Source organism: Triturus cristatus, chromosome 7 (genome assembly GCF_964204655.1).
Source record: "Triturus cristatus chromosome 7, aTriCri1.1, whole genome shotgun sequence".
NCBI classification, from domain to species: domain Eukaryota; kingdom Metazoa; phylum Chordata; class Amphibia; order Caudata; family Salamandridae; genus Triturus; species Triturus cristatus.
In genome coordinates this window covers 582328099-582349754 of record NC_140590.1, presented here as the reverse complement: position 1 = coordinate 582349754, position 21656 = coordinate 582328099, and the positions used below count along the sequence as shown (strand labels likewise).

The window sequence follows — 21656 nt, the reverse complement described above, 5'->3', positions numbered from 1 at the left end:
CGTTGTAGTCGTTTCTGAAGTTTGGCGGTGGTTCCTGCGTATGGGGCGTTTCCGTAGTCCAGTCAGCTGGTGACGAGGGCCTGGGTGACCGTCTTTCTGGTTTCGGTGGGGATCCACCTTTAGATCTTTTGGAGCATGCGCAGGGTGTTGAAACATGATGACGAGACGGCGTTGACTTGCTTGGTCATCGTGAGGGAGGAGTCCAGGATGAATCCAGGTTGCGTGCGTGGTCCGAGGGTGTCGGTGCAGAGCCCAGTGCTGAGGGCCACCAGGAGTCGTCCCAGGGGGCTGGGGATTGTCCGAGGATGAGGACCTCCATCTTGTCTGAGTTCAGCTTCAGGCGGCTGAGCTTCATCCATTCTGCGACGTCTTTCATTCCTTCCTGTAGGTTGGTTTTGGTGGTGGCTGGGTCTTTGGTGAGGGAGAGTATCAGCTGAGTTTCGTCGGCATAGGAGATGATGTTGATGTTGTGTTTGTGTGCGATGGTGGCGAGGGGGCTCATGTAGATATTGAAGAGGGTAGGGCTGAGCGATGAGCCTTGGGATACGCTGCAGATGATCTTGGTGGCTTCTGAGCGGAAGGGAGGGAGGCGGACTCTCTGGGTTCTGTCGGAGAGGAACGAGGTGATCCAGTCCAGGGCCTTTCCTTGGATCCCAGAGTTGAAGAGGCGGGTTATTAGGGTGCGATGGCACACGGTATCGAAGGCTGCCGAGAGGTCCAGGAGGATGAGGGCGGTTGTTTCTCCGTTGTCCATCAGAGTCCTGATGTCATCGGTGGCTGCGATGAGGGCAGTCTCGGTGCTGTGGTTGGCTCGGAATCCGGACTGGGATGGGTCGAGTGAGTTGTTTGCCTCGAGGAAAGCAGTCAGCTGTTTATTGACGGTCTTCTCGATGACTTTGGCCGGGAAGGTGAGAAGAATGATGTGGCGGAAGTTCTTGAGGTCTTTGGGGTCCGCTGTGGGTTTCTTCAGAAGGGCGTTGAGTTCTGCGTGCTTCCAGCTCTCGGGGAAGGCGGCTGACGCGAGCGACATGTTTATGACGTTTCGGAGAGGGCGTGCGATGATGGTGTCCGCTTTGTTGAAGATATGATGGGGGCATGGGTCCGAGGGGGAGCCGGAGTGGATGGAGTTCATGACGTTGGTGGTGTCTTCAGTGCTGATGGGGGTCCAGGCGCTGAGGGTGGTGGTGGGGGTTGCTGGTTCGGAGACTGGAGGCGGAGTCTGGGGTCCGAAGCTGTTGTGTAGATCTGCGATCTTCCGGTGGAAGAACGTGGCGAGGGAGTTGCAGAGTTCTTTTGACGGTGTGATGTCGTTGCTGGCGCTGGGGTTGGAGAGCTCTTTGACGATGTTGAAGAGTTCCTTGCTGTTTTGGGTGTTGCAGTCTAGTCGCTCTTTGAATGATGTCCTTTTGGTGGTACGGATCAGCTGGTGGTGTTCGCGGGTGGCGATCTTGTGGGCTGTCATGTTTTCTGTAGTTCGGTCGTGGCGCCAGATTTTTTCGAGGGTTCGGCAGGATTTCTTTGATTCTTTGAGGGCGTCGGTGAACCATGAAGTTTTCCTGTTGCCGGTCATGCCTGGGGGATTCTTCAGTGGTGCGAGGTCGTCGGCGCAGTTGGTGATCCACTGTGCGAGGTTGTGGGCTGCGTCGTTGGTGTCGGTGGTGTTGGCTGGCGGGTTCTGGCTCAGCGATGAGTGGAGCTGGTCTGTGGTGATTTTGCTCCAGCATATGCGGGGGATTTGTTGCGTGCGGCGGTGAGATGTATTTTTTTTTAAAGGTAAAGTGGATGGTCCAGTGTAGTCCGGAGGAGTGTAGTCCGGAGGAGTGGCTGAAGGAGACGTGGTTGCTGGCGGAGAAGATGGGGTCGAGCGTGTGGCCAGCGATGTGGGTGGGGGTGTTCACCAGTTGCTTGAGTCCGAGGTTGTCGAGCAGGGTGGTGGTGGTGTTGTTGCTTTTTTTCTCCCGGTGGAAGTTCAGGTCCCCAAGGAGGATGTATTCTGGTGAGGCTAGGGCGTGCGGGCTGATTAAGTCGGCGATGGTTTCGCTGAATTGTGTGCGTGGGCCCGGGGGTCTGTAGATGAGCATTCCTCTAAGCGTGGTCTTGGGGTCGGTGTGGATCTGGAAGTGAAGGTGTTCGGCAGCGGAGAGTGTGTCTTCGGTGATGGTCGTGATGTTGATGGTGTTCCTGTAGATGATGGCGATTCCTCCTCCGGTTTGGTTGATGCGGTCCTTCCGGGTGATCATGTAGCCGTCCGGGATGGCTATGGCGATGTCGGGGGCCGAGGAGGCGTTCATCCAGGTTTCCGTGAGGAAGGCGACGTCTGGTGCGGTTGTGTCGAGGAGGTCCCACAGTTCGACGGCGTGTTTGTGGACGGAGCGTGTGTTGAGGAGGTGGTTGTTGTTGTTGCGAGGTCCGGTGGGTTGTCTGCAGGTTCGGAGACAGGTGTATTTGCAGGCTTGACAGGTGAAGGGTCCGTGGGTTCGCTTCGGGGTGGCTCGGTAGCTGGCGGGTGTTCGTCCGGTGTTGAGTGCGTTGAGGGCGGCGGAGTCGTATCTCAGTCGGGTGCTCTGGGTGCGGCGGGGGCCAGGGCTTCTGGCACTGGGCGCGATCCTGGCGTTCCCGGGCGCAGACGGGCTTGCCTTAGGCGCGCGTCAGCTGCGCGGCCTCCATATGAGGGGCTGTGGGAGGGAGGAGCAGCTGGGAGGCGGAAACGGGGTGGCGAATGGGGACAGCGGGGGGCGGGGCCGCAGGGACGCAGCGGCGGGAGAACGGTGGTACGGAGGGAGGCGGGGGAGGGGGCACAAGGGCAGCGATGAACGAGGCACACACAGTGAACAGGGGCACAGAATGAAAACGGGGAGAGGGGGCACAGGGCACACAGGAAAACGAGGCAACAGAGATTAGGGGCACAGAATGGAATACGGGGAGAGGGGGCACAGGGCACACAGGAAAACGAGGCAACAGAGATCAGGGGCACAGAATGAAAAACGGGGAGAGGGGGCACAGGGCACACAGGAAAACGAGGCAACAGAGATCAGGGGCACAGAATGAAAAACGGGCAGGACAACAGGAAACAACAGTGAGCAGGGTCACAGCGGACTTACTCTGGCGGCACTAGCGGGGTAGCGCCACAGGAGGACCGTGTGGCGGCTGGGGGGCGACCTACCTGCTGGCAGGCTCATGATGCAATTAGCATGCAAAAGACATAAAAACACATTAGATATACCAAATGGATTTTGTATATATCGAGTTTGGCACCACATTCATATTATTTAACTTATTTTACCATGGGAGGAATTTAATTCAGCTTTGCATTACTTCCTCAGGACATATGTAGTACAGACTGCACAGAGCACAGGACTAATGATGTAATTAACAGACAAAAGATATAAAATCATATGAGATATACTAATGTTATGTTATGTCGATTTGTAGCGCTAATCACCCACTAGGGTATTGAGGAGCTTGAGCAGGAGTGTAGGCGTGTGGCCCCTGCGTGGTTATTTGAAGAGCCAGGGCTTCGTGCACAACTCAAGAAGTGAGGAGGAGGTTCTGATGTGTTGTGGGAGGTCGTTCCATGTTTTGGGTGTGATGTACGAGAACAAGCGATCTCTTCCTCTACTTTTGTGAATGCGGGGTGTATGTGTGACAGTAATGCCGAGTGTAAGTGTCTGGCAGGCTGGTTAAAGTTTTGCATCTTTTCAGGTATGCTGAACCAGCATTGTGCAAGGCTTTGTATGTGTGCGTGAGGAGTTTAAATTGGCTGCGTTTGTGAATGGGGAGCCAGTGGAGGTGAGATGTGAGTGCAGGGTGGGAGTCTGAAGATAAGTCTTGAAGCAGCATTATTGATGGTCTGGAGTCTATGTGTGAGGTGCTTGGAGATCCCAGCGTAGACTGCATTGCTATAGTAGAATCTGCTTGTGATGCAAGCTAGCTTGGTGGTTCATCTGGAATTCTGCGACAGCTATTTGAAGGTATTACGAAGCATGCATAGGATGTGGAAGCAGGCAGAGCTCACTGTGTTGACTTGTGCCGTCATGCTGTGCTTGTTGTGCCAAATGATCCCCAGGTTTCTGGCATGGTCAGTGGTGTTGGTCCTCGCTCCCTCAGCCATCAGGTGGCGTCCCATTGGGAAGTCTAGTTTTCGAAGTCTTCCGTCTTGTCGGAGTTGAGCTTCAAGCAGTTGGTTCTCATCCATTCTGGTCATGCAGTTGGTGAAGTTGGCTGTAGTGGTGGTTGTCTTGTCCATAAAAGAAGATGATGAGTTGGGTGTCCTCAGAATAGGGGAGGATTTTGACTTCTTGGGATCGGATTATTTTGGCGACCAGTATCACAGACGTTGAACAGGGTAGGGCTGAGAGACAATCCCTGGGGGACTCCGCAGATCAGGTTCTTGGTCTCCAATGTGAAAGGCGGCAAACTGACAAATTGAGTTCTTTCTTGAGGAAGGAGCAGGTCCAGTTGAGGGCAGGTCCTCGAATGCCGATTTTGTGGAGTCCTCTGATGAGTGTGATGTGGGAGACTGTGCTGAATGCCCTCTACTGGGTCTCCCCATCCACCTGCGGCAGACCCAGGACCTGTTAACCTTCAGGAGACTTCTCAAGACATGGCTGTTCGAGCAGTAGCAGCCCCTCCCCAGTGCCTTGAGACCCTCACGGGTGAGTAGTGCACTTTACAAATAATTGATTGATTGATTGATGCCCCATGAAGGTCAAGCAGGATGAAGTCCACTGTCTATCCTCTGTCCAGGATGGTCCAGATATCATTGGTTGCTGCGATGAGTGATGTTTCAGTGTGTGTTTATTTTCTGAATCCCGATTAGCTGTTGTCCAGCAGGTGGTGTAGTATAAGATGGGTTGTGTTTGAAGCCAAGAAACACAAACTTGAGCTAACCTGTGTTTCCGGCCGAGCAGGAGCAATGGTTGAAGACAATCTGTCCACTCCCCTCTGTGAATTAATGAATGAATGTTTGTGTGATTACTTAAAACCATTACAATTTACAATTTCAAAGCATATAGCACAGAGTGAGCGCAGGGTCGTGGTCTAGTTTAAAATAAGGATTAGAAACTGAGCCAAACTTTAAAATCATGCGGGCGGATTGATATGTAAGCGGCCAGCATGGACTTTATGGTTAAAAAAAATAAAAATCTATAATGTACTTAGTGACACTGGATAGGAAGGAGTATTCCTAAAGGGGATGCTGTGCATTATGCCGTGGGACTGATCAGTCTGTTAGTTGCTCTCTCCCTGTGCCATTTTGTCTTTCAGAAGTAGGTAGGTTTGGTGAATAAATTTGCCAAAGTTGGCCATGTTCTTCACTGTGTCCAAAGTGTAGAGCTGGCAAGCAGCATCCTTTGCTGTGCAAGTACTGAGTTGGAGAAAAATGGGCCTGAGATGAATTTGGCAGACTTGTCGCAAAGCCGGGTAGCATAGTAATATGTGTAGCAAGGATTCCCTTTTATAATTACATAAACTGCACTCGGTGATGCCTGTGAGTGCTTTCCAGGTTAGATGTAGTTCTTTTAAGGGAAGTGGATGTGATCTTGCAGCTAAGATCTGATTTAATGCCGGTTTCCCCATGGCCAGCATGAGGTGGGGCTTGGTTGTTTGAAGTGTTTGTGGGAAACGCAGAGTTTCATGAAAGTCCCTTACTGCAAGGGATTCCATGGCTAGAGTGCGGGAACGCAGACACAGTTGCTTTTTTTATTGATAATTTGATGGTTGCGTTATCAATAATGCTTGAATCCCAATTCTCAGTGGCCAGTTGCAGTAGTTCCTTTGCTGTTGAAAGTTTGGCAGACCAAGGGTTATTGCAAAGATAATTTTTATAAGAGCCTTCATGGAGTTATCTGAGGCCACAGATGCCAGGTAGAAGTATTTTGCGGCCAACCCTTCTAATTTTGTTGCTGGAGGTCAAATTCGAGATGGATCAAGGTGTTTCTTGTGCACGCTAGCAAACAGAATGTTTTTTGTACACTGTGCATTCTACTTTTTCCAGTTCTTCAGCAAGCATTCCAGGGAATGCCTGTTGTGTACAGTTGAGAGACAGGAGTAGTTTGGCCCGCAATGCCCTTCGGATTGCCGTAGTTGTTGGGCTATCTAAGGTGGCGAGTAGCTTGCAAAGGGAGTGCGCGACCATGTTTCCTTTCAGCCACATTTTATGTAGGTGGAGCAAGGGGCCGCCATTTTCACTCAGCCAAACACCTAGGTAGCTGTAACACAGGATGTTGCGGACTACCCAGTCAAAGGCTGCTGAGATGTCAATGATGCTAGCAAAAACCGAAGGGAGATTGGGGGTGGGGGAAAGGTAGGGACTACTGCTTGTTGGGCTAAGTAAGACAGGACTGTGATGTTAACTGTTGAGCCCCCTGGTGTAAACCAGGTTTTGTAGAATGGAAGGAGAACTTCGGTGTGTACCCAGTCCGCTAGTTCCTGCAGGAGTGTGCTTTTATTCGCCTTTCCCTCGACGTCCAGCAGTACAATCATCCGATAGTTCTTTGGGTCGGTGTTTGCGCCTTTCTTAAAAATGGTTTCAAAAGTGAGACCCCACCAAGAATCTGGGACATCCTCCAGAAGCCTGCATTCTGCGTACAGCGATGAGAGGTTTGAGGTCCAGAAATGTATGTCCTCCCTGAAGAGGGAGCCAGGCAGGACATCAGGCCTGGGACTCAATTTTTTAGGATCCTTTTTAAGGCGGTGTGTACTGCTGCTTCGCTTGAGACTGCGAGTTCCGCAGGAGGCCTGGGGATCTCAACCCTCATGTTTTCTCGTTTGCTCTGCGGGGCATATCCATTTGGGCAGGTGGATTTCTGGTCACTAGTGTATAGTGACTTCACGTGCACGACCCATGTCTCTGCTGGGACAGAGTTCCCTCTGTTTGAGGATCCATGTATTAAGGTTGTTTAGGTATTGCCAAAATTGTTGAATCTTGCTGGGGGCCAGCAGTTCGAAGATCTCTATCCATTTCTCCTTAGTGGCTTCCCGTTTTAATTTCCAGACAAGTTGCGTGTGTAGCTCTGCTGTGGATTTTGGCTGATTTTTGGCGGCTTCGGATCTTATTTTATGTGCCCTTCGTTTTGTTTTTAGGTGCTGTGCACTTTGTTTGATCTCCGAAACTGGGCCTAAGGTATGAGTTGTCATGCTGGTTTTTCTGCAGAGGGTGCTTCCTCGTAGCAGCGTTCCCAGTACTAGTGCAAGATTTTCTAATGCTCCTATGATGGCAGGCTTATTGGTCACAGTCGGACAGCCTGTCTAAGTAGATTTCCATGTGTCGAATTTGTTAATGGTCTTCTGCACCCATTTTATTCTCCTCAGGAATCTGTGTTGTTCCTCCCAGTTTGACTGCCCGGCTGAGAGTATGGCAACTTGCTGCTGTGGCCTTTAGGCGCAGAAAAAGGGCTGCATGTTCGCTTTCGCTCCGTGGGAGCACTTCGTAACTTAGCATGGTTTTGCGTAGTCGCTGGCTCAGTAGGATAAAATCGATGGTTCTCCGATTGTTGTAGGTAGGTGGGTGGAATGTTCCCAGTTCAGACGGTGTTGATAAAAATTGCGCCGATTCTAGGTTGTGCATCTGAAGGAAGGAGGATCTTAAATCTAAATCGTGCATCCAGTGGAAATGCCATCAAAATTCCATTACCCCAGGTGGTGCATATTTTGCATATTTAAGTTTCCAAGGATGATGATTTCCAGGGGTGCATGTTGTATTATAAGTGTTTCAATCTGTTGGGTCAGCTTGTCGTTAGATCCTTGAGGATTGTAGAATACGTTGATTAGTAGTATGGATAGAAGGCCTTCCACACACTTAAGCCCTTTTAAGATGCCAGCTAGAACCATGTCAAAGGTTTATTACTGTGAAGCACATCTTTAGGGAGTGTTTAATATATATGGAGATGCCCCCAGAAGGCCTCCCAAATAGATTGGTTTTGGTGGCCGGTTTTTTAAATTCTGCATAGCCTGTTAAGTGATTGGGTGTTGTTGCCGACGTTTCTTACGCAGATAAGATCCGCACTTTTGAGGAACGTAGTCGCCGTCGAGCTCTGCAGGGTTTTGTGCATGCCTGAAACATTCCATGTCATGATGTTGAGCACTGAATGCTTCCTGCAGCGCTGCTGGGATGGAGGAGATCCTCACTAGGGACAGGCCTGGATTTCATCAGCCAAGTTGGAGGCGATCCAGCCCCAGTATACAGAGTTTGGATAGAGTGGGGACGGGGAAGTACACTGTCTGTGGTGGTGGTGGTGGTGGTAACATGCCTGACCCCAGTCTGGCCATCCAGCCTACACCTGATAGTCATGTTTACGTGTTCTAGTGGGGTTTCCCCTCGGCCGGTCCCTTTCAGGACACAAGCTGTGAGGATGTTGTTGGTGGGTGCATGTAGAATCAATGGATACTTTTCCTGTTCAATCATCCGGATGTCAATCCCCCATTCAGCGAATTGGTATTTTTCTTTGAGCACACTTGCCGATATGCTGCTGCCACGCCAAGTTATAATAGTTTGTTCCCTCCTTGTGTGCAAGGTCAGAGTGACAAACTGCACCCTAGCAATGTCCCTGCTGGTGATATGAGACCTGCGCAATCAATATTTAGAAGAAACAAGAGCGACCCATACGGCCTTGTGAGCTGGGTGTTGCATCGGAGCAAATTAACAATGTTCACAAGGAACTCATTTATCAAAACAATACAGTTTCTGCAAGAAAGTATAACTTGCTTGAATTAATCAAGGGCATTAACAATCAAAATGAGACCATACTGAGTCAGGTCAAGACAACAATACCAAAAATTGTAATAATAGTGTTTTATCAAAAATCTCTTAAAAAACCCCACACAACAATTTTATCAAAGCACTGCTCACGTCAGCCGAAGTGAGTAGGTTTTATTTCATAATCACAATAGTTACCACAAAAGTATTTCCTAATGTACGCAGTATTTTCACTATAAACATATCACAGTGATTTTGTGAGCCCCAGTGAAGTGACCATAACCTAACGTGGTGAAACACTAAGTGAAAAAGGAAACGGGGAGAACAGGTTATTGGTAGTAGTCAAAAGGAGGAGCTTTACACAACGGCCAATGTTTGTTTTTTCAGGCTCTCTCTTTTGTTCATGACGACGACATTTCGACCCTCTCTTGTTACGAGGTCTCTTCAGGACAGCAATTCTGGGGACATTGTCAGCACAAGGCGTGAATTTTCTAGGGAAATCCTGGAAGTGCAGATAGGTACCGGGTGCAATGAAGACTAGGTCATTAATAAGTCGGAGCATTTGATGATTTCCTTGAGGATTAACCGGTGCAGCAGTCTCAATGGGACCGTGATTGGATGTGTTTGTTAGAATAGCGAGTTATATCATTGTTCCAGGCAATCCAACCTGGGAACGATGGTGAGTAAATCAATTACTTGAATACAGTTCCGTGACGAATTTAGCATCGGGCAGCGGTGCACCTATGGGGTACGTCTGTGGTTCCTCACCATCGTTCCTCGGGGTTTGAGTTGCTTGTTAGTTGCCTTCTCTATCACTTTGGTTGTGTAGAGGGAGAAGAGAAATCGGACGGAAGTTACTCAGTTGGTTTGGGTCGATTGACGGTTTCTTGAGGGGGGTGTTGACGGCTACATGCTTCCAGTCTTCAGGGAATATGGTGGATGTGAGGGGAGGTGGTGATGATGAATGTGAGGTTAGTGCTGATAGATGATCCAATGTATTTTGCATAAATAGCTTGGCACCAGAATCATTATTTAACCTCCTTTGCGAAGGGAGGATTTCAATTTGGCTTTTTAGGGCTTCCTCAGAGAGATACAAATAGTCTTGGGGTGTTTTCCGCAAGAATAACTGAGATATTACAATGTGATTTAAATGTAATTTCCTATAATGATGATATATACATCACAGATAATGATCAGGAAGAACATTACCAACATTTGGACTGAACAGTTAGTGTATTAGCTGAAGCAGCATACAAATTACATTTCAAGAAATCCAAAATATCTTTTATAAATGTACATTTTTCTATGATACTTGCTATCCAGTAAAGGGAAAGGACTCACACCTATGGCAATCATAGGATTTCTTGATTTTGGCAGAAAATACATGCCAAAGTATTCTGAGAGAGAAAAAATGACATATTGACTGATTAAACCTACATATCCCGAAAGGAGTATATACAGATACGCCGAGATTTACAGAGATAGAATTACTAATCATATTTACAAATGAGAGATAAAACTTAATTTAGTGATTAGAATAGTACAGTCGGGATATACATATATATTCTATACGACGAAGGGCACACCATACTTATTGCATGAGAGCCACATTTATATACATTTGCAAAGCAGATATTTACTCATATAGAAAAAATATTCACTGCAGTAAAACCTGCGATCGTTAAAGAGGAAAGAGAACAATCACAGTAACACTATTACGATCTTTGGAAACTGCTACTAAGGCAAGCAAACCAAATTCATATGCATTATATGCACCCTGGATACAGTGGGCCAGGGTTCACACCAGTAATTACATACAGTTTGAATATGGCCCTTCACTAAAGACACCTACAATATCAACAAATCCCTGAAATCCTATTTGCAAAACAATTGCATAAGCATAATGACTGTTTTTTATACTGATGGATCTGCGCAGCCTGCAACAGGTACAAAACAGAGGCATTCCACAGCCTGCACAGCAGCGCAAGGATAATGTGGGGGTACGAACTTAAAATTACTAATATACACATGAAGCCCATAGGAGATTCAATTGAACAAATAGCAGAATTGAATGCACTTTTTAACCCTACAGAAGTCCGAAAAATCCGTGCTAACATTAACAGGATCAGAGTCATCTTTTTGTGTGCTGGGATATAATGTTGATTTAAAACACCTGTACACCAATAGTTACAAAGATTCACAGGGAAAGGCGATAAAATATAAATAGCTTGGGGCTCTGATAGCTGTTCTTGAATTGTGGATTACATTGGTGGAAGTCTGGCACATGCTGGCACACCAAGAAAAAAAAGATCACTCCAAAGACAATTCTGCTGCAGATCAAGCTTCTACATCTGCAGTAAAAGTGCATGCTTGTAAAGTAGCTATATACTCAGCAGTCCAATCATCACACAACAAAAAATCCCGCCTTCTTGCTTTCCAGAGAAGTACAACTATATGCTGGAAAAAGACGGGCTCCCCACTGTAGACATACCTAAATTAGGGAAAACAAATATCCCGAATGAATCTAACAGTTTGAATTCAATAAAAACTGGTAAAGAAGGAATAGGCTTTGTGCATACTAGGCTGCCTTTAACAATACTCATCCTACATGAGCATTACTGGTGACCATTAATGCCTTAAAGTGAACAACATTATAAAATTTGACAGAAAATAAAAAGTTCGACAATTATTAGACCCTGCCAGTTCCAGAAAGCTGTGCATCTTTTGCAAATAGTTTGTTTCAAACATTATTAACCCCTTAGCTGATGGACCTCCATTCTAACCTCCCCACCCAATTCCAACCTAGTGATGAGCATTTTTTGGGCCATTTGGGGTAGTTTGTGCTTAGGGCTCCATAACGTTTTTTCCACATAAGGTATCCCTGCCAAATTTGTGTCTGTTTTTCTCCTAACATCCTTGGGATTCTAAAAGCACCCTGGGTTTGTGGATTCACTTGGAGCGGATGGAGAAATTAGGCTAAATAGAGTTACGTTTTGAGTTTTTCTGGAAAAGTAGGAAAAAAGTGCTTTGAATAAAAGTGTCTTCCCCCCACCCCCCTAAAAGGGCATCAACGAACGTTTGTTGTGCTAAAGTGACCATCTTCCCAGCTTTCAGGAACACGCAGAGCTAAATAAAAATAAAAACATATTTTTTAACACAGTTAAGGCATTTGTCAAAGAGGTAGCCCACGTTTTCTATTTTTTTATTAGCTCAATCTACTTCCAGTTTGTGGTTGAACCCAGTGTGAAACCCATGGGTGATCCAGAAAAGCTATAAGATTCTGCAAAATAGATGAAATTCTGAATTCAGTAAGGGGTCATATGTGAGGATGCCTCAAGGTCATTTGTGACAACCTTTTTATTGATAACTTTTAGACGCAATGGACAATTTACAAAACCAATATGCCATTACGTCGGTACGATAGACCCTACTGGTTGCGGGTAGACATAAAGTTTGTGGGTTCCCCAAGAACTCAAGGTACCCCGAGCCAACAACTGAGCTGCACCATACAATGTTTTGTCATTGTGTACCGAGTATATACCAATTGATATGGTGAAAAATGTAGAGTGAAAACTGGGTATCAAAGAAACCTATGTATTTCTGAAATGGGCACAAGATATGAAATCTAGTAGCAGTGCTTATTTGTACATCTCTGAATTTGAGGGTACCCGAACTACCATATGATTTATAGGGTATTCTTCTGTCTCACACACTGGCTAATATTTGGAAGGCACAAACACAGTGAATTCCAGTTGGTAATAACAAATATCACACTATTCTACCCTCTCACATGTCTTCTGATGAAAATGGTATCTCACTTGAGCAAGTAGGCCTAGTGCCTGCGACAGGAAATGGCCCAAAATGTAACATGGATACACCAAATTTGTCCACTCAATACTGTCCCGTTTTTTGCAAAGTGGGTTGCTGTGGAGTTGTGCCCTAGCTTAAAAGGCACCTACGGAAACTTAGCTAACCTGTACATTTTTTAAAACTAGGCACCTAAGGGAATCCAGGATTGGTTGACTTGTGTGGCTCTCGCCAAGTTGTTTTACCCAGAAACCTCAAACTGTGACTAAATAAACACATTTTCCTCACATTTCTGTGATGGAAAGTTTTGGAATCTGAGGGAGGCCACAAACTTCCTTCTACCAAGCACTCTTTCCACCAAGCATTCCGATACAAATGGGGCCTCAATTGTGTGGTCAGGCCTAGTACCCATGACAGGAAACTGCCTAAAACGCAGCATGGATACATCACAATATTCCAGCAAAAGTGTTTTTTGCAAAGTGGGTAGTTGTAGATTCTGGGCCCAACTAAGGCAACATCTTGGGAATCCTATGAGGTTTTTTTTTTCCACCCATAATGCAATGCAAACCTCAAACTTTGAAATCACACATTTTCGTTATATTTCTGTGATGTAAATTTCCAGAATCTGCAGGAATCCACCAAATTCCTACCAACCAACATTACACCCACTTGTGCCAATAGAAATGCTGCCCCACTTGTGTGACTGGGCCTAGTGTCCGCAACAAGAACAGATTAAACCAAGGTCAATGGGAGCCCTCGTGTGAATGACCTCCCTGTGAGGCGACGACCTCCGTAGACCCCCTTCCCCTCCTACCGTTGCACCTGACACCACACCAACCCGTCTCTCAAAGGCAGGGCGAGAAAGAGTTAATCCCTGCCACTGCCTCTTGCTCACAGGGAGGAGTCCCGTCGGACGGATGCGGGAACCAATGGGACAACAGGAAGGCGGGACTAGTGGAGTACGAAAGCACCCCGGAAGGACAGCTCGTGTGCCTGAACCAGAAGGAAGAGGAAAGCAGGACAGCGAGGAGAGGAGACAGACGGAGAACAAGAGTAGCGAGGACAACAGAGGACAACCAGAAGAGACGAGCGAGCAAACCAGCCCCGGCGCTTCTCACGGGAAGGAGGAAGAAGCAGAGGTCTGGTCCGAAGAGTGGTGGACACCCCGGTAGACGCCGCCGCAACTCCAGAGGGTTGCGGCTCTCGCGGAACGTACATGGGAAGGGGGGGGGCAGGAAGAACGGGGTGGGTTATAGGATGGCAGGGTAACCGGGGCACTGTACATAGTATTTGCACGCACAGCTTTTTTTCTTTGCACTCCACTGTTAAAGCTCCTGTGTCTATGAATACCAAGCACCATTCTGCGTTTCCTTTCTCATCTTTGAGCACGTGTCAACCTTCGTGGGGAACTCCCACCGAGCCCAAACAACCTTCATAAAACTGCTCTGCTCGAGCGTCCTGAATCTTCCTTAGTTCTTTTTTTTTATTTTCTTATTACCTCTGCCGCTTTCGTATCATTCTCTGCCTCCCTGTGCTCTTGGCACGATCTGGCTGTTACCAGTCGGTCTTCTGAACGGACACAACGGGTGTACCCTACTGCGGTGAGGGGTTCTCATTCCACAGAGAAACGAAACCAGATAACTCAACGCCCTTCTGTCTTTGTCTTTCCCGAGGCTGCTGGGGTGTGTATCCACTACAAGCCTGTCCGCCAGTAAGAAGCAACCCTGCGAACAACCCCACAGAGGAAAGGAAGACTCCGAGGATATCCAGTTAATCAACCGACGGAATACCTATACCTGTGTTTTTTTTTGTTATGTAATAAATCCTATCACCATTGATTCCCGAATTCGGCCTCCTCGGTTTTTCTTTCGCCCATCCCTCTCACACTCCCTTAAAGCCAGCTTGTTCAATGGAAATTAGTGTACTTTGCTCAGACCATTCCTTCAGTCTCTTAAGTATAAATATTGCATAAACTTTAGCCCATAAATCCATTAGGCATATTACTCTCCAATTTTTGGGGTTTGAGGGACTGCTATTGTTTATTTTGTTTTACATACGGTCTTTATAATTGTCACAATCCGACTTTTAAGTCATAGCCTTAAATACTGCCAGGCGAAATCTTGCCTCCAATCAATATTGTTCTCCTGCTGCTCTAAAAAGGGAAGATGCTCTATGCCATCTTTTATTGCATTACCATGTGAAAGTTCACCGTAGACGACATATTCTACTTGGATAGTCTCAATATAACCACTGGTGTAAGCTTCTTCCAAATGATTTGTCCATGCTACTTCTGGGACCATGTACATGTAGTTCACATTATCTTATTTCCTACCTATCCAGCTTTGAAATAATTTCCAAAATGTTTTACATATTTTTAATAATATCACTTTCATCAATGTTGGTTGATACATACCATTGGGAAAATCGATTTCAAAATATGCATGGCTAAATTCTGTATTCAATACATTCTTTAGTTGAAGAGCAATCTGTGTTTTAAATGTAAAAGGCTGTTTGAATCCATTAGAAACTTCACTTTTATGAAGACAGAGTCTCTGGTACTGGTGTTAAAATGATCCTCTTTTGAGTGCAACTGAGTTAATAGGGACCATATTTTTCTGCTTTGCGGCATGAGAATCCTTGTTAATAGACAGGGAGAATTAGAAATTAGGATTTGCATATGCCTGTCATCAGTTATACAAGTGAGGTACCCCCGATCTTCAAGCACAAAAAGCCCGGCAACCCAATGAAACCTGGAGAGTGATGAGTGGCAAAAATGAATAACAGTTCTGCCCTGGTGGATAGTTGTAATCGCATACCATGTGTGCCAGCCCGTATCCTTTGCAGTTTGCTATGCCATTAGACAAAGTCAAACCTTTGTCAGGCCCACTATCCAGCCTAGCCATCAGGCTCATTCCGGGTTTGATAATCCCTATAGAGAAGCAAACAACACCTTACGCAGGGCCTTAAAGCAACATCCCAGAGATCAGACTACGATCAGGGAAAGTAGGATGCTGTATAAGCTTGCTATAAAAAAAAGAAAGTCAGCCTTGAAGGAAGAGAAGTGGGACTCTATAGTGGAAGCCTGTCATTCCAAAGATCCCCAAGTCTTCTGGAAAGCTGTTCGGTCAGTTCTATCTCCCACCTTACCAGCTGATAAAGTAACCGTCCATATATCTCCCGAGACATGGGTGCCTTACTACGCTGGTACAGCTGAATTTAACATTCCAAAACCTTGTTTTTAATGAAGGAGAAGTCCGGAAAGCAATTGACAATAATAAAGGTAAGAAGGCGTCGGGCCCAGACAGAATCCCATTGGATTTATTCAAGGAAGACACAGTATTCTGGTCCACGGTACTCGCCGCAGTTTTTAATTCAGTCTGTAGCTAGGGAGTGCCAAAGTCCTGGCGTTCATCTGTTATAGTATCTGTTTTTAAAAAAAGGTAACGTGTACGATCCTAAATGTTACCGACCGATATCCCTTTTGGATTCTTCCGTTAAAATAATTGGGAGAGTCGTGCTAGACCGCCTATTGGACTGGATTAATGCCAACCATATCTTGGCCCCCAGTCCGTATGGGTTCAGGAAGGGGCTAGGCATAATCGAAAGGTGCCTTAATCTTCACCTCGTCTTGGCTACATATAAATAAGCGAAGGGCACCTCTACCCACCTGGCTTTTATGGATCTGACCAGCACGTTTGACTTTGTCTCACGCTGTAAGCTGTGGGCCATTTTAGTAAATATGGAAGTTGATGTGGGTTTGGTCTCTTTTTTGAGGCTTCTCCATCATGATCTTTCCGCTTGAGTGAGGTATGGCAATGCAGGAGAATGCTCAGAGCTGTTTAGCATTAAGCGCGGGGTGTGCCAAGGTTGCGTCCTCGCCCCAATCCGAATTCTCCTTTTTACCAACAAATTGGAGAATACCTTAGTTACGGTTGGGGCTGATGTTCCGCAAGTTGAGAAAAAGGCTGTGCCAGCGCTACTCTATGCGGACGACGCAGTCCTTCAAGCAAGGACGGCGAACAGCCTACAAAAAACACATTGCAAGTTATATCAGTTATATGAAGGACCTGGGGCTGGAGCCAAATTATAAGAAAACCTTCATAATGATTTGTAGCCCTAAAAATACCAAATCCTGAAGTTTGAAAATAGAGGGCAAAAAGTTGGATAGGGCTAGTTCCTTCCCGTATCTAGGCCGGGAATTCGATGAAGGTTGTACGTGGCATACCTGCATAAAAAACAGAGTAACACGATTTACGCGTGTAGTTGGTACTACTTTTTCCTTGCTACGTCCATAGGTAAAAAGCCCATAGCCCCAATTTTAGAGATTCATACTGGCAAATGTATACCAATTTTAACATATGGCATGGGCATCTGGGGATGTAGGGACGTACTTCATATGCAGTCAGAGGAGAATAGATTTTTGGCGCAGAGTTCTGGGTGTTCCCCCTTCCTCGCCGCACTTCTCCCTACATCTGGAGTTAGGTCTTGATTATGTTCGAGATACAATAAATGCGGCACCTCTAGCCACATGGTGTTCTATCTGGACAAATGAAGAGGCTGTTCTCAATCGGGCTATTATCAGAGACTGTCTAAGGTCCACTCGAGGCCTCTCTATCCCCTGGCTCCAATATATCAAAACCTGCCTCATGGAACTTGTTTATGCCCCAATGTTTGAGTACCCAGACACTATTGGTAAAGGGGATCGACAGAAGGTTTTGGATAGTTTCCGATAGCACAAAGAATTGTCCAGGGAACTGCTTGAAGTATCTAAACCCTCTGTTAGGGATTACTGTCATATACAAGTACTTCCCTCCATTGCCCCCTATCTTTTATATGTAAATAATGTGCATAAAAGGTATTTGTTAACAAGATTTAGGCTGGGGTCATTCCGTTGGTTGATATGCTTCCCACTGGGCCAGTATCCTTCTGCATCTATTACCATTTGCCCTTGTGATGAACATTCGTTCCAAACCATTTTACTTTTTTGTCAATTTTATCTTCCATTTACTAGGAAATTTTTAATACCACTCTTGCGCAGGCATACATTTTCAAAGTGTAAAGTTTTTCCTCCAGCAACTCAATAATCGAGATGTTTGTTTTGCTGTTGCAAGTTTTCTGAAGTGCACTTTAGCAAAGAGAAGGAGCATGCTGTTTTAATATCAATGCTCTTTATTAATTTCTGGATGTATTATATTTGTATTGCTGCTAAAGCATTTACTGCTGCTGCTAACTCGTTTATATGACTGATTTTAACATCTAATGCCATTGGATAATAATCGCTGCTATTTTCGGGATCTAGTCTATTTGCACCGTCACTTTAGTTACAATCAAATTACTGTTTTTGACTCTGGTCGTACCTATTTTAAAATGGAAAATGTGATTCTAACTTTTCGTGATGAGTTTGATCTTAATGATATTTGTTATTATGTGTATCTTTTATGACCTGTCTTCGGAAAGTCGAATAAAGAAAGAATTTAATTGAATAACATAGCCAGTGGCCCTCCCACAACTCAACGGAACTTCAAGAATAGGCATTTTGGAGCCAAGAAATGTAATGATACCTACTGAAGGTACAATGTGACTGACTACAAGCTTAAAATGAGACCGTGCACTATCACATTAGCTGGGAAATAAAATGTCACTAACAAAACCTTCACCTACGCATACTCCATTCCTGTTATCTGCCTCTCCATTGGCTGGTTGGTAACACGATCTATGCAGCCTAAACCTTGGACATACAGTTGCCAGCCATGTATGGTTTCTACACTTTATACATTACAAATCGAATTAGCATTAAAAGAGCTATGGGTGTTGGGTCTGAAAACCACTTATCATTTACAATAAATTAGTACTTACAATTGCCAAATACTAGATTTCTTCTTTTCTTGCATTGCTGGATTTTCTCTGGATGCTCTAAACGAAAAAATACACGTATGTCAACTGCTACAGCTAGAGATTCTACCTCAAAATATCATCTAAGAAAATTATTGCATACATCATTTCAATTGTTATAGTGCAAGTCTGTTTATTGTTCTTTCCACAAATCCAGCATGACGTCAGAAAACCATGGATGGTGAGCACAGAACGTGCAAAAAAATTAACTAAATTATGTATTTTCGTAATGAAAAGTGAAGCGCTGACAACTGTTGAAGCGAAGTAGCGAGAAATATAGCAGCAAGAGCATTGAATATACAACTACATATTTATGTGCGAGTTTCAGGGGAATTAATTTATGTTGTTTTAAAACAATGCTGAGCAGATCTCCTTTTGTAGAAGTCTACTACAGACTCATTCTGACCTACTATGATAGTGAGACCAGGCTTTGCATCAACAAAATAGTGACTTCTTGATGCAAGAGTTAACCAGGAGAAATGTTATATTTCTTTAACGCTTTCTCACACTGCATGTGCCCTGCACTACAACGCACATGTACAATATGTGGAATGTTTCACAATTTGTCTAGGTATAAGGTAATGTACTGGAAGGGTGTTTTTCAATACAAATCTTAAGCTAGACAGCACGCAACACAAACAGTTCTGCATCATGGTTGTGCATGGCATAAGAAGCGAATTTAAGAGCACCAATGTAGGGAAATACAGCAGTAGCAGAATATGTGCAGAAGGGGTTGACCGCTCATGTAGGATATGGCGCTGGGCAAGTCCAAATGGCCGGCACGGGTGGGGGTCAGACGCCAGGCCTGGCTCAGAATCAGCCAGTGCTCATGGTCATTGGCCATGTGCATTAAAGATGTCCAGCCCATGGTTGGTTGGACGCAAAGCCTGGATGGAGAGCAGACACTGCAGAAAACTACCTGAGCACAATCCCTCTCACTTCCTTGATTACTTTCATGCAATTCGTCACTGACTTTGATGTACACTTTCTCTCACACATCTTTCCATACATACAACACTTTGACTAACTCAATTGGACTCACTGGCATACAAAATAAAATATGTTTTTATTTATTTTTAAGCCATACATTTTGGTTCTAAAAGTAACTTTGTTTTAAAATTGTTTTTAAAAAAAAAACAAAAAAAAAACAACTGGAATAGTGAGATAAGAACTTGGGTTATGTATAAAAAATAAAAGAACACAAATGTTTTTTGCACATCTGATGTTATGGTAGGAGTTTATTTCTTTGTGCTCGCGCTCTTTGTTCTTAAACATTACAGTTGCACAGACAAGGTTGTGCTAGCCGTGTGGCGAAGCAGGCGTCACTCATCTTTCTCCTACAGCACCCTAGAAGGCAGAAAAATGGTTAATGCACATAACGAAACATGTAGCCTATGCCATCAAGTGCTACAAACAGGATATCCTGGCTTGTTTTCATTTGGGACGAATGGCCTGAGGAAACATCTGTGGACCATGCACATAAATCATTTCTATGCAGTGACGCATGTTTTTAATCTTGGCACAGACACTACCCAGTAATAAATATTGTTCAAGGAGTGCCTGTAGCCAATTTTAACTTCTCTTACACCCAGTCTACCTCCGACTCTCACAACCACCCAACTAGGGCTCAGGCAAAACACCGGGCAAGGGGGAGAAAAAAGATCACAGTTAAAGAGCCCCAGTTCTTGGGAGCCCTCTGGGTATTGTAGCGCCCACCCTGAGAGGAGCAAGCCCAATGATGAAGCATGCCACCAAGGTGGGTGATGGCTATTCCATCCTTCAACTAAAGATTCCCCTTGACATACAGATATCATTGAACCAGACATCACGTTGACCTAATGGTGGAGCAGCAGAACAGCACACCATCATGGATTATAGATACAAATGCTCCACATAGACTATAAAGCAATTTCTCAGAAACAGTGGCTAGCGGACCAATGATGCAGATGATTGGAACAAAATCTTTAACACGGTTTGGCACACTATTACATTCTAGAATATCCACAGAGTAGTGTTTAGTGAACATGTGGAGGGGTGACCAGGTGGCAGCTTTGCAGATGATAGTTAGCAGGTTGCTATACCCTTTTTGTACATAGTGCCTGGGGACCACAGTAAGTGCATGCTTTGTCTTCGCATAGCAAGTCTGGATATACTTAACAATCCATCTTGCAATGAAAGGTTTAGAAGTGGGGTGTCCATTAAAGGGTTTGGCAAAGTGCACAAAAAGCGGATTTAGCGAAAGAGCTTGGTTCCATCTATATGGTGCATGAGTACCCTTTTCACGCCAACAGTGTGCAAAGACCTTTCAGCTAGTGAGTTTGGATGCAGAAAGAAGACAAGCAGCTCAACAGTCGGATTCGTGGGAAAATATGAGACTTAGGCAGAAATTTGGGTTGGTTCTGAGCACCACTCTATCCTGAAAGAAGGGTTCCTGGATTATCAGGGCTTGAAGCTTGCTAATATACCTGAGCAAGGATTTTATATTAGGAAAGTTACCTTCCATGATACAAACTGCAAGTTAGCTACAGGAATGTAGGGGTTCAAAAAGTGGACTCATAAGGCGTGTGGGGACTATGTTGAGGTTTCACATGGGGGAAGGAGGCATTCAAGGTGGGATCACTCTTGATTCCCTGCACGAAGGCCTTCACACCAGAAATTTTAAAAAGGGATGAGTGTTCCCAATTTTGAATATACGCTGCAACTACAGCTAAGTGTAAGCATAAGAAGGTATAGCCTTGGACTGCCTTTTGCAAGTACAAGGAGAGGCAAACAATATCCTGTACTGAGACCTGAAAGTTGCTTATTTGTTTAGAGATGCAGTAGTGGAGAAATGTTTTCTATTTGGCTGGGTAACTTGCATGTGTGGTTGGTTTACATGTGTTACACAGGTAAAGTATACACTCCTCTGGGAGGCTGAGGTAGCCAAACTCTAGGACCTCAGGTGCCACATCTCTAGCCCGAGTAACTTTAGGTCCGGGTGTCTGAGTTGACCTTGATGGTGCTTGAGAAGGGTGGGCGTGAGCTGCAGAGGCTCTTAGAGGGTGACCGACTTCTCTAGCAGCAATGCATACTAGGGTTGTCTGTCCCTGGTTGAGGCCACAAAGATGAGTCATGGATGCCAGCTGCATCCTTCTCACCACATATGGATTGAGAGAGAGACGAGGAAAAGCATAGGCAAATACTTGGGGTGGAGTTCCTACACACGGACTTGTTGAACAAGTTATTTACCTTCAGTAACAATGTATCTGAAAGAGATATAAGT

The 21656-nt window shown here is 45.4% G+C and overlaps 1 protein-coding gene across 3 annotated transcripts in view; it reads right to left on the bottom strand.

Moving 5' to 3' along the window:
• The window catches only part of SPAG9 (sperm associated antigen 9), a 1633747-nt gene that overhangs the window by 1048451 nt on the left and 563640 nt on the right, over window positions 1-21656 (bottom strand). For all 3 annotated transcript variants that reach the window (XM_085617154.1, XM_085617155.1, XM_085617156.1), the window contains one exon: window positions 18359-18415. In XM_085617154.1, coding sequence (XP_085473280.1) covers window positions 18359-18415 — 57 coding nt within the window. The remainder of the gene's footprint in view (window positions 1-18358; window positions 18416-21656) is intronic.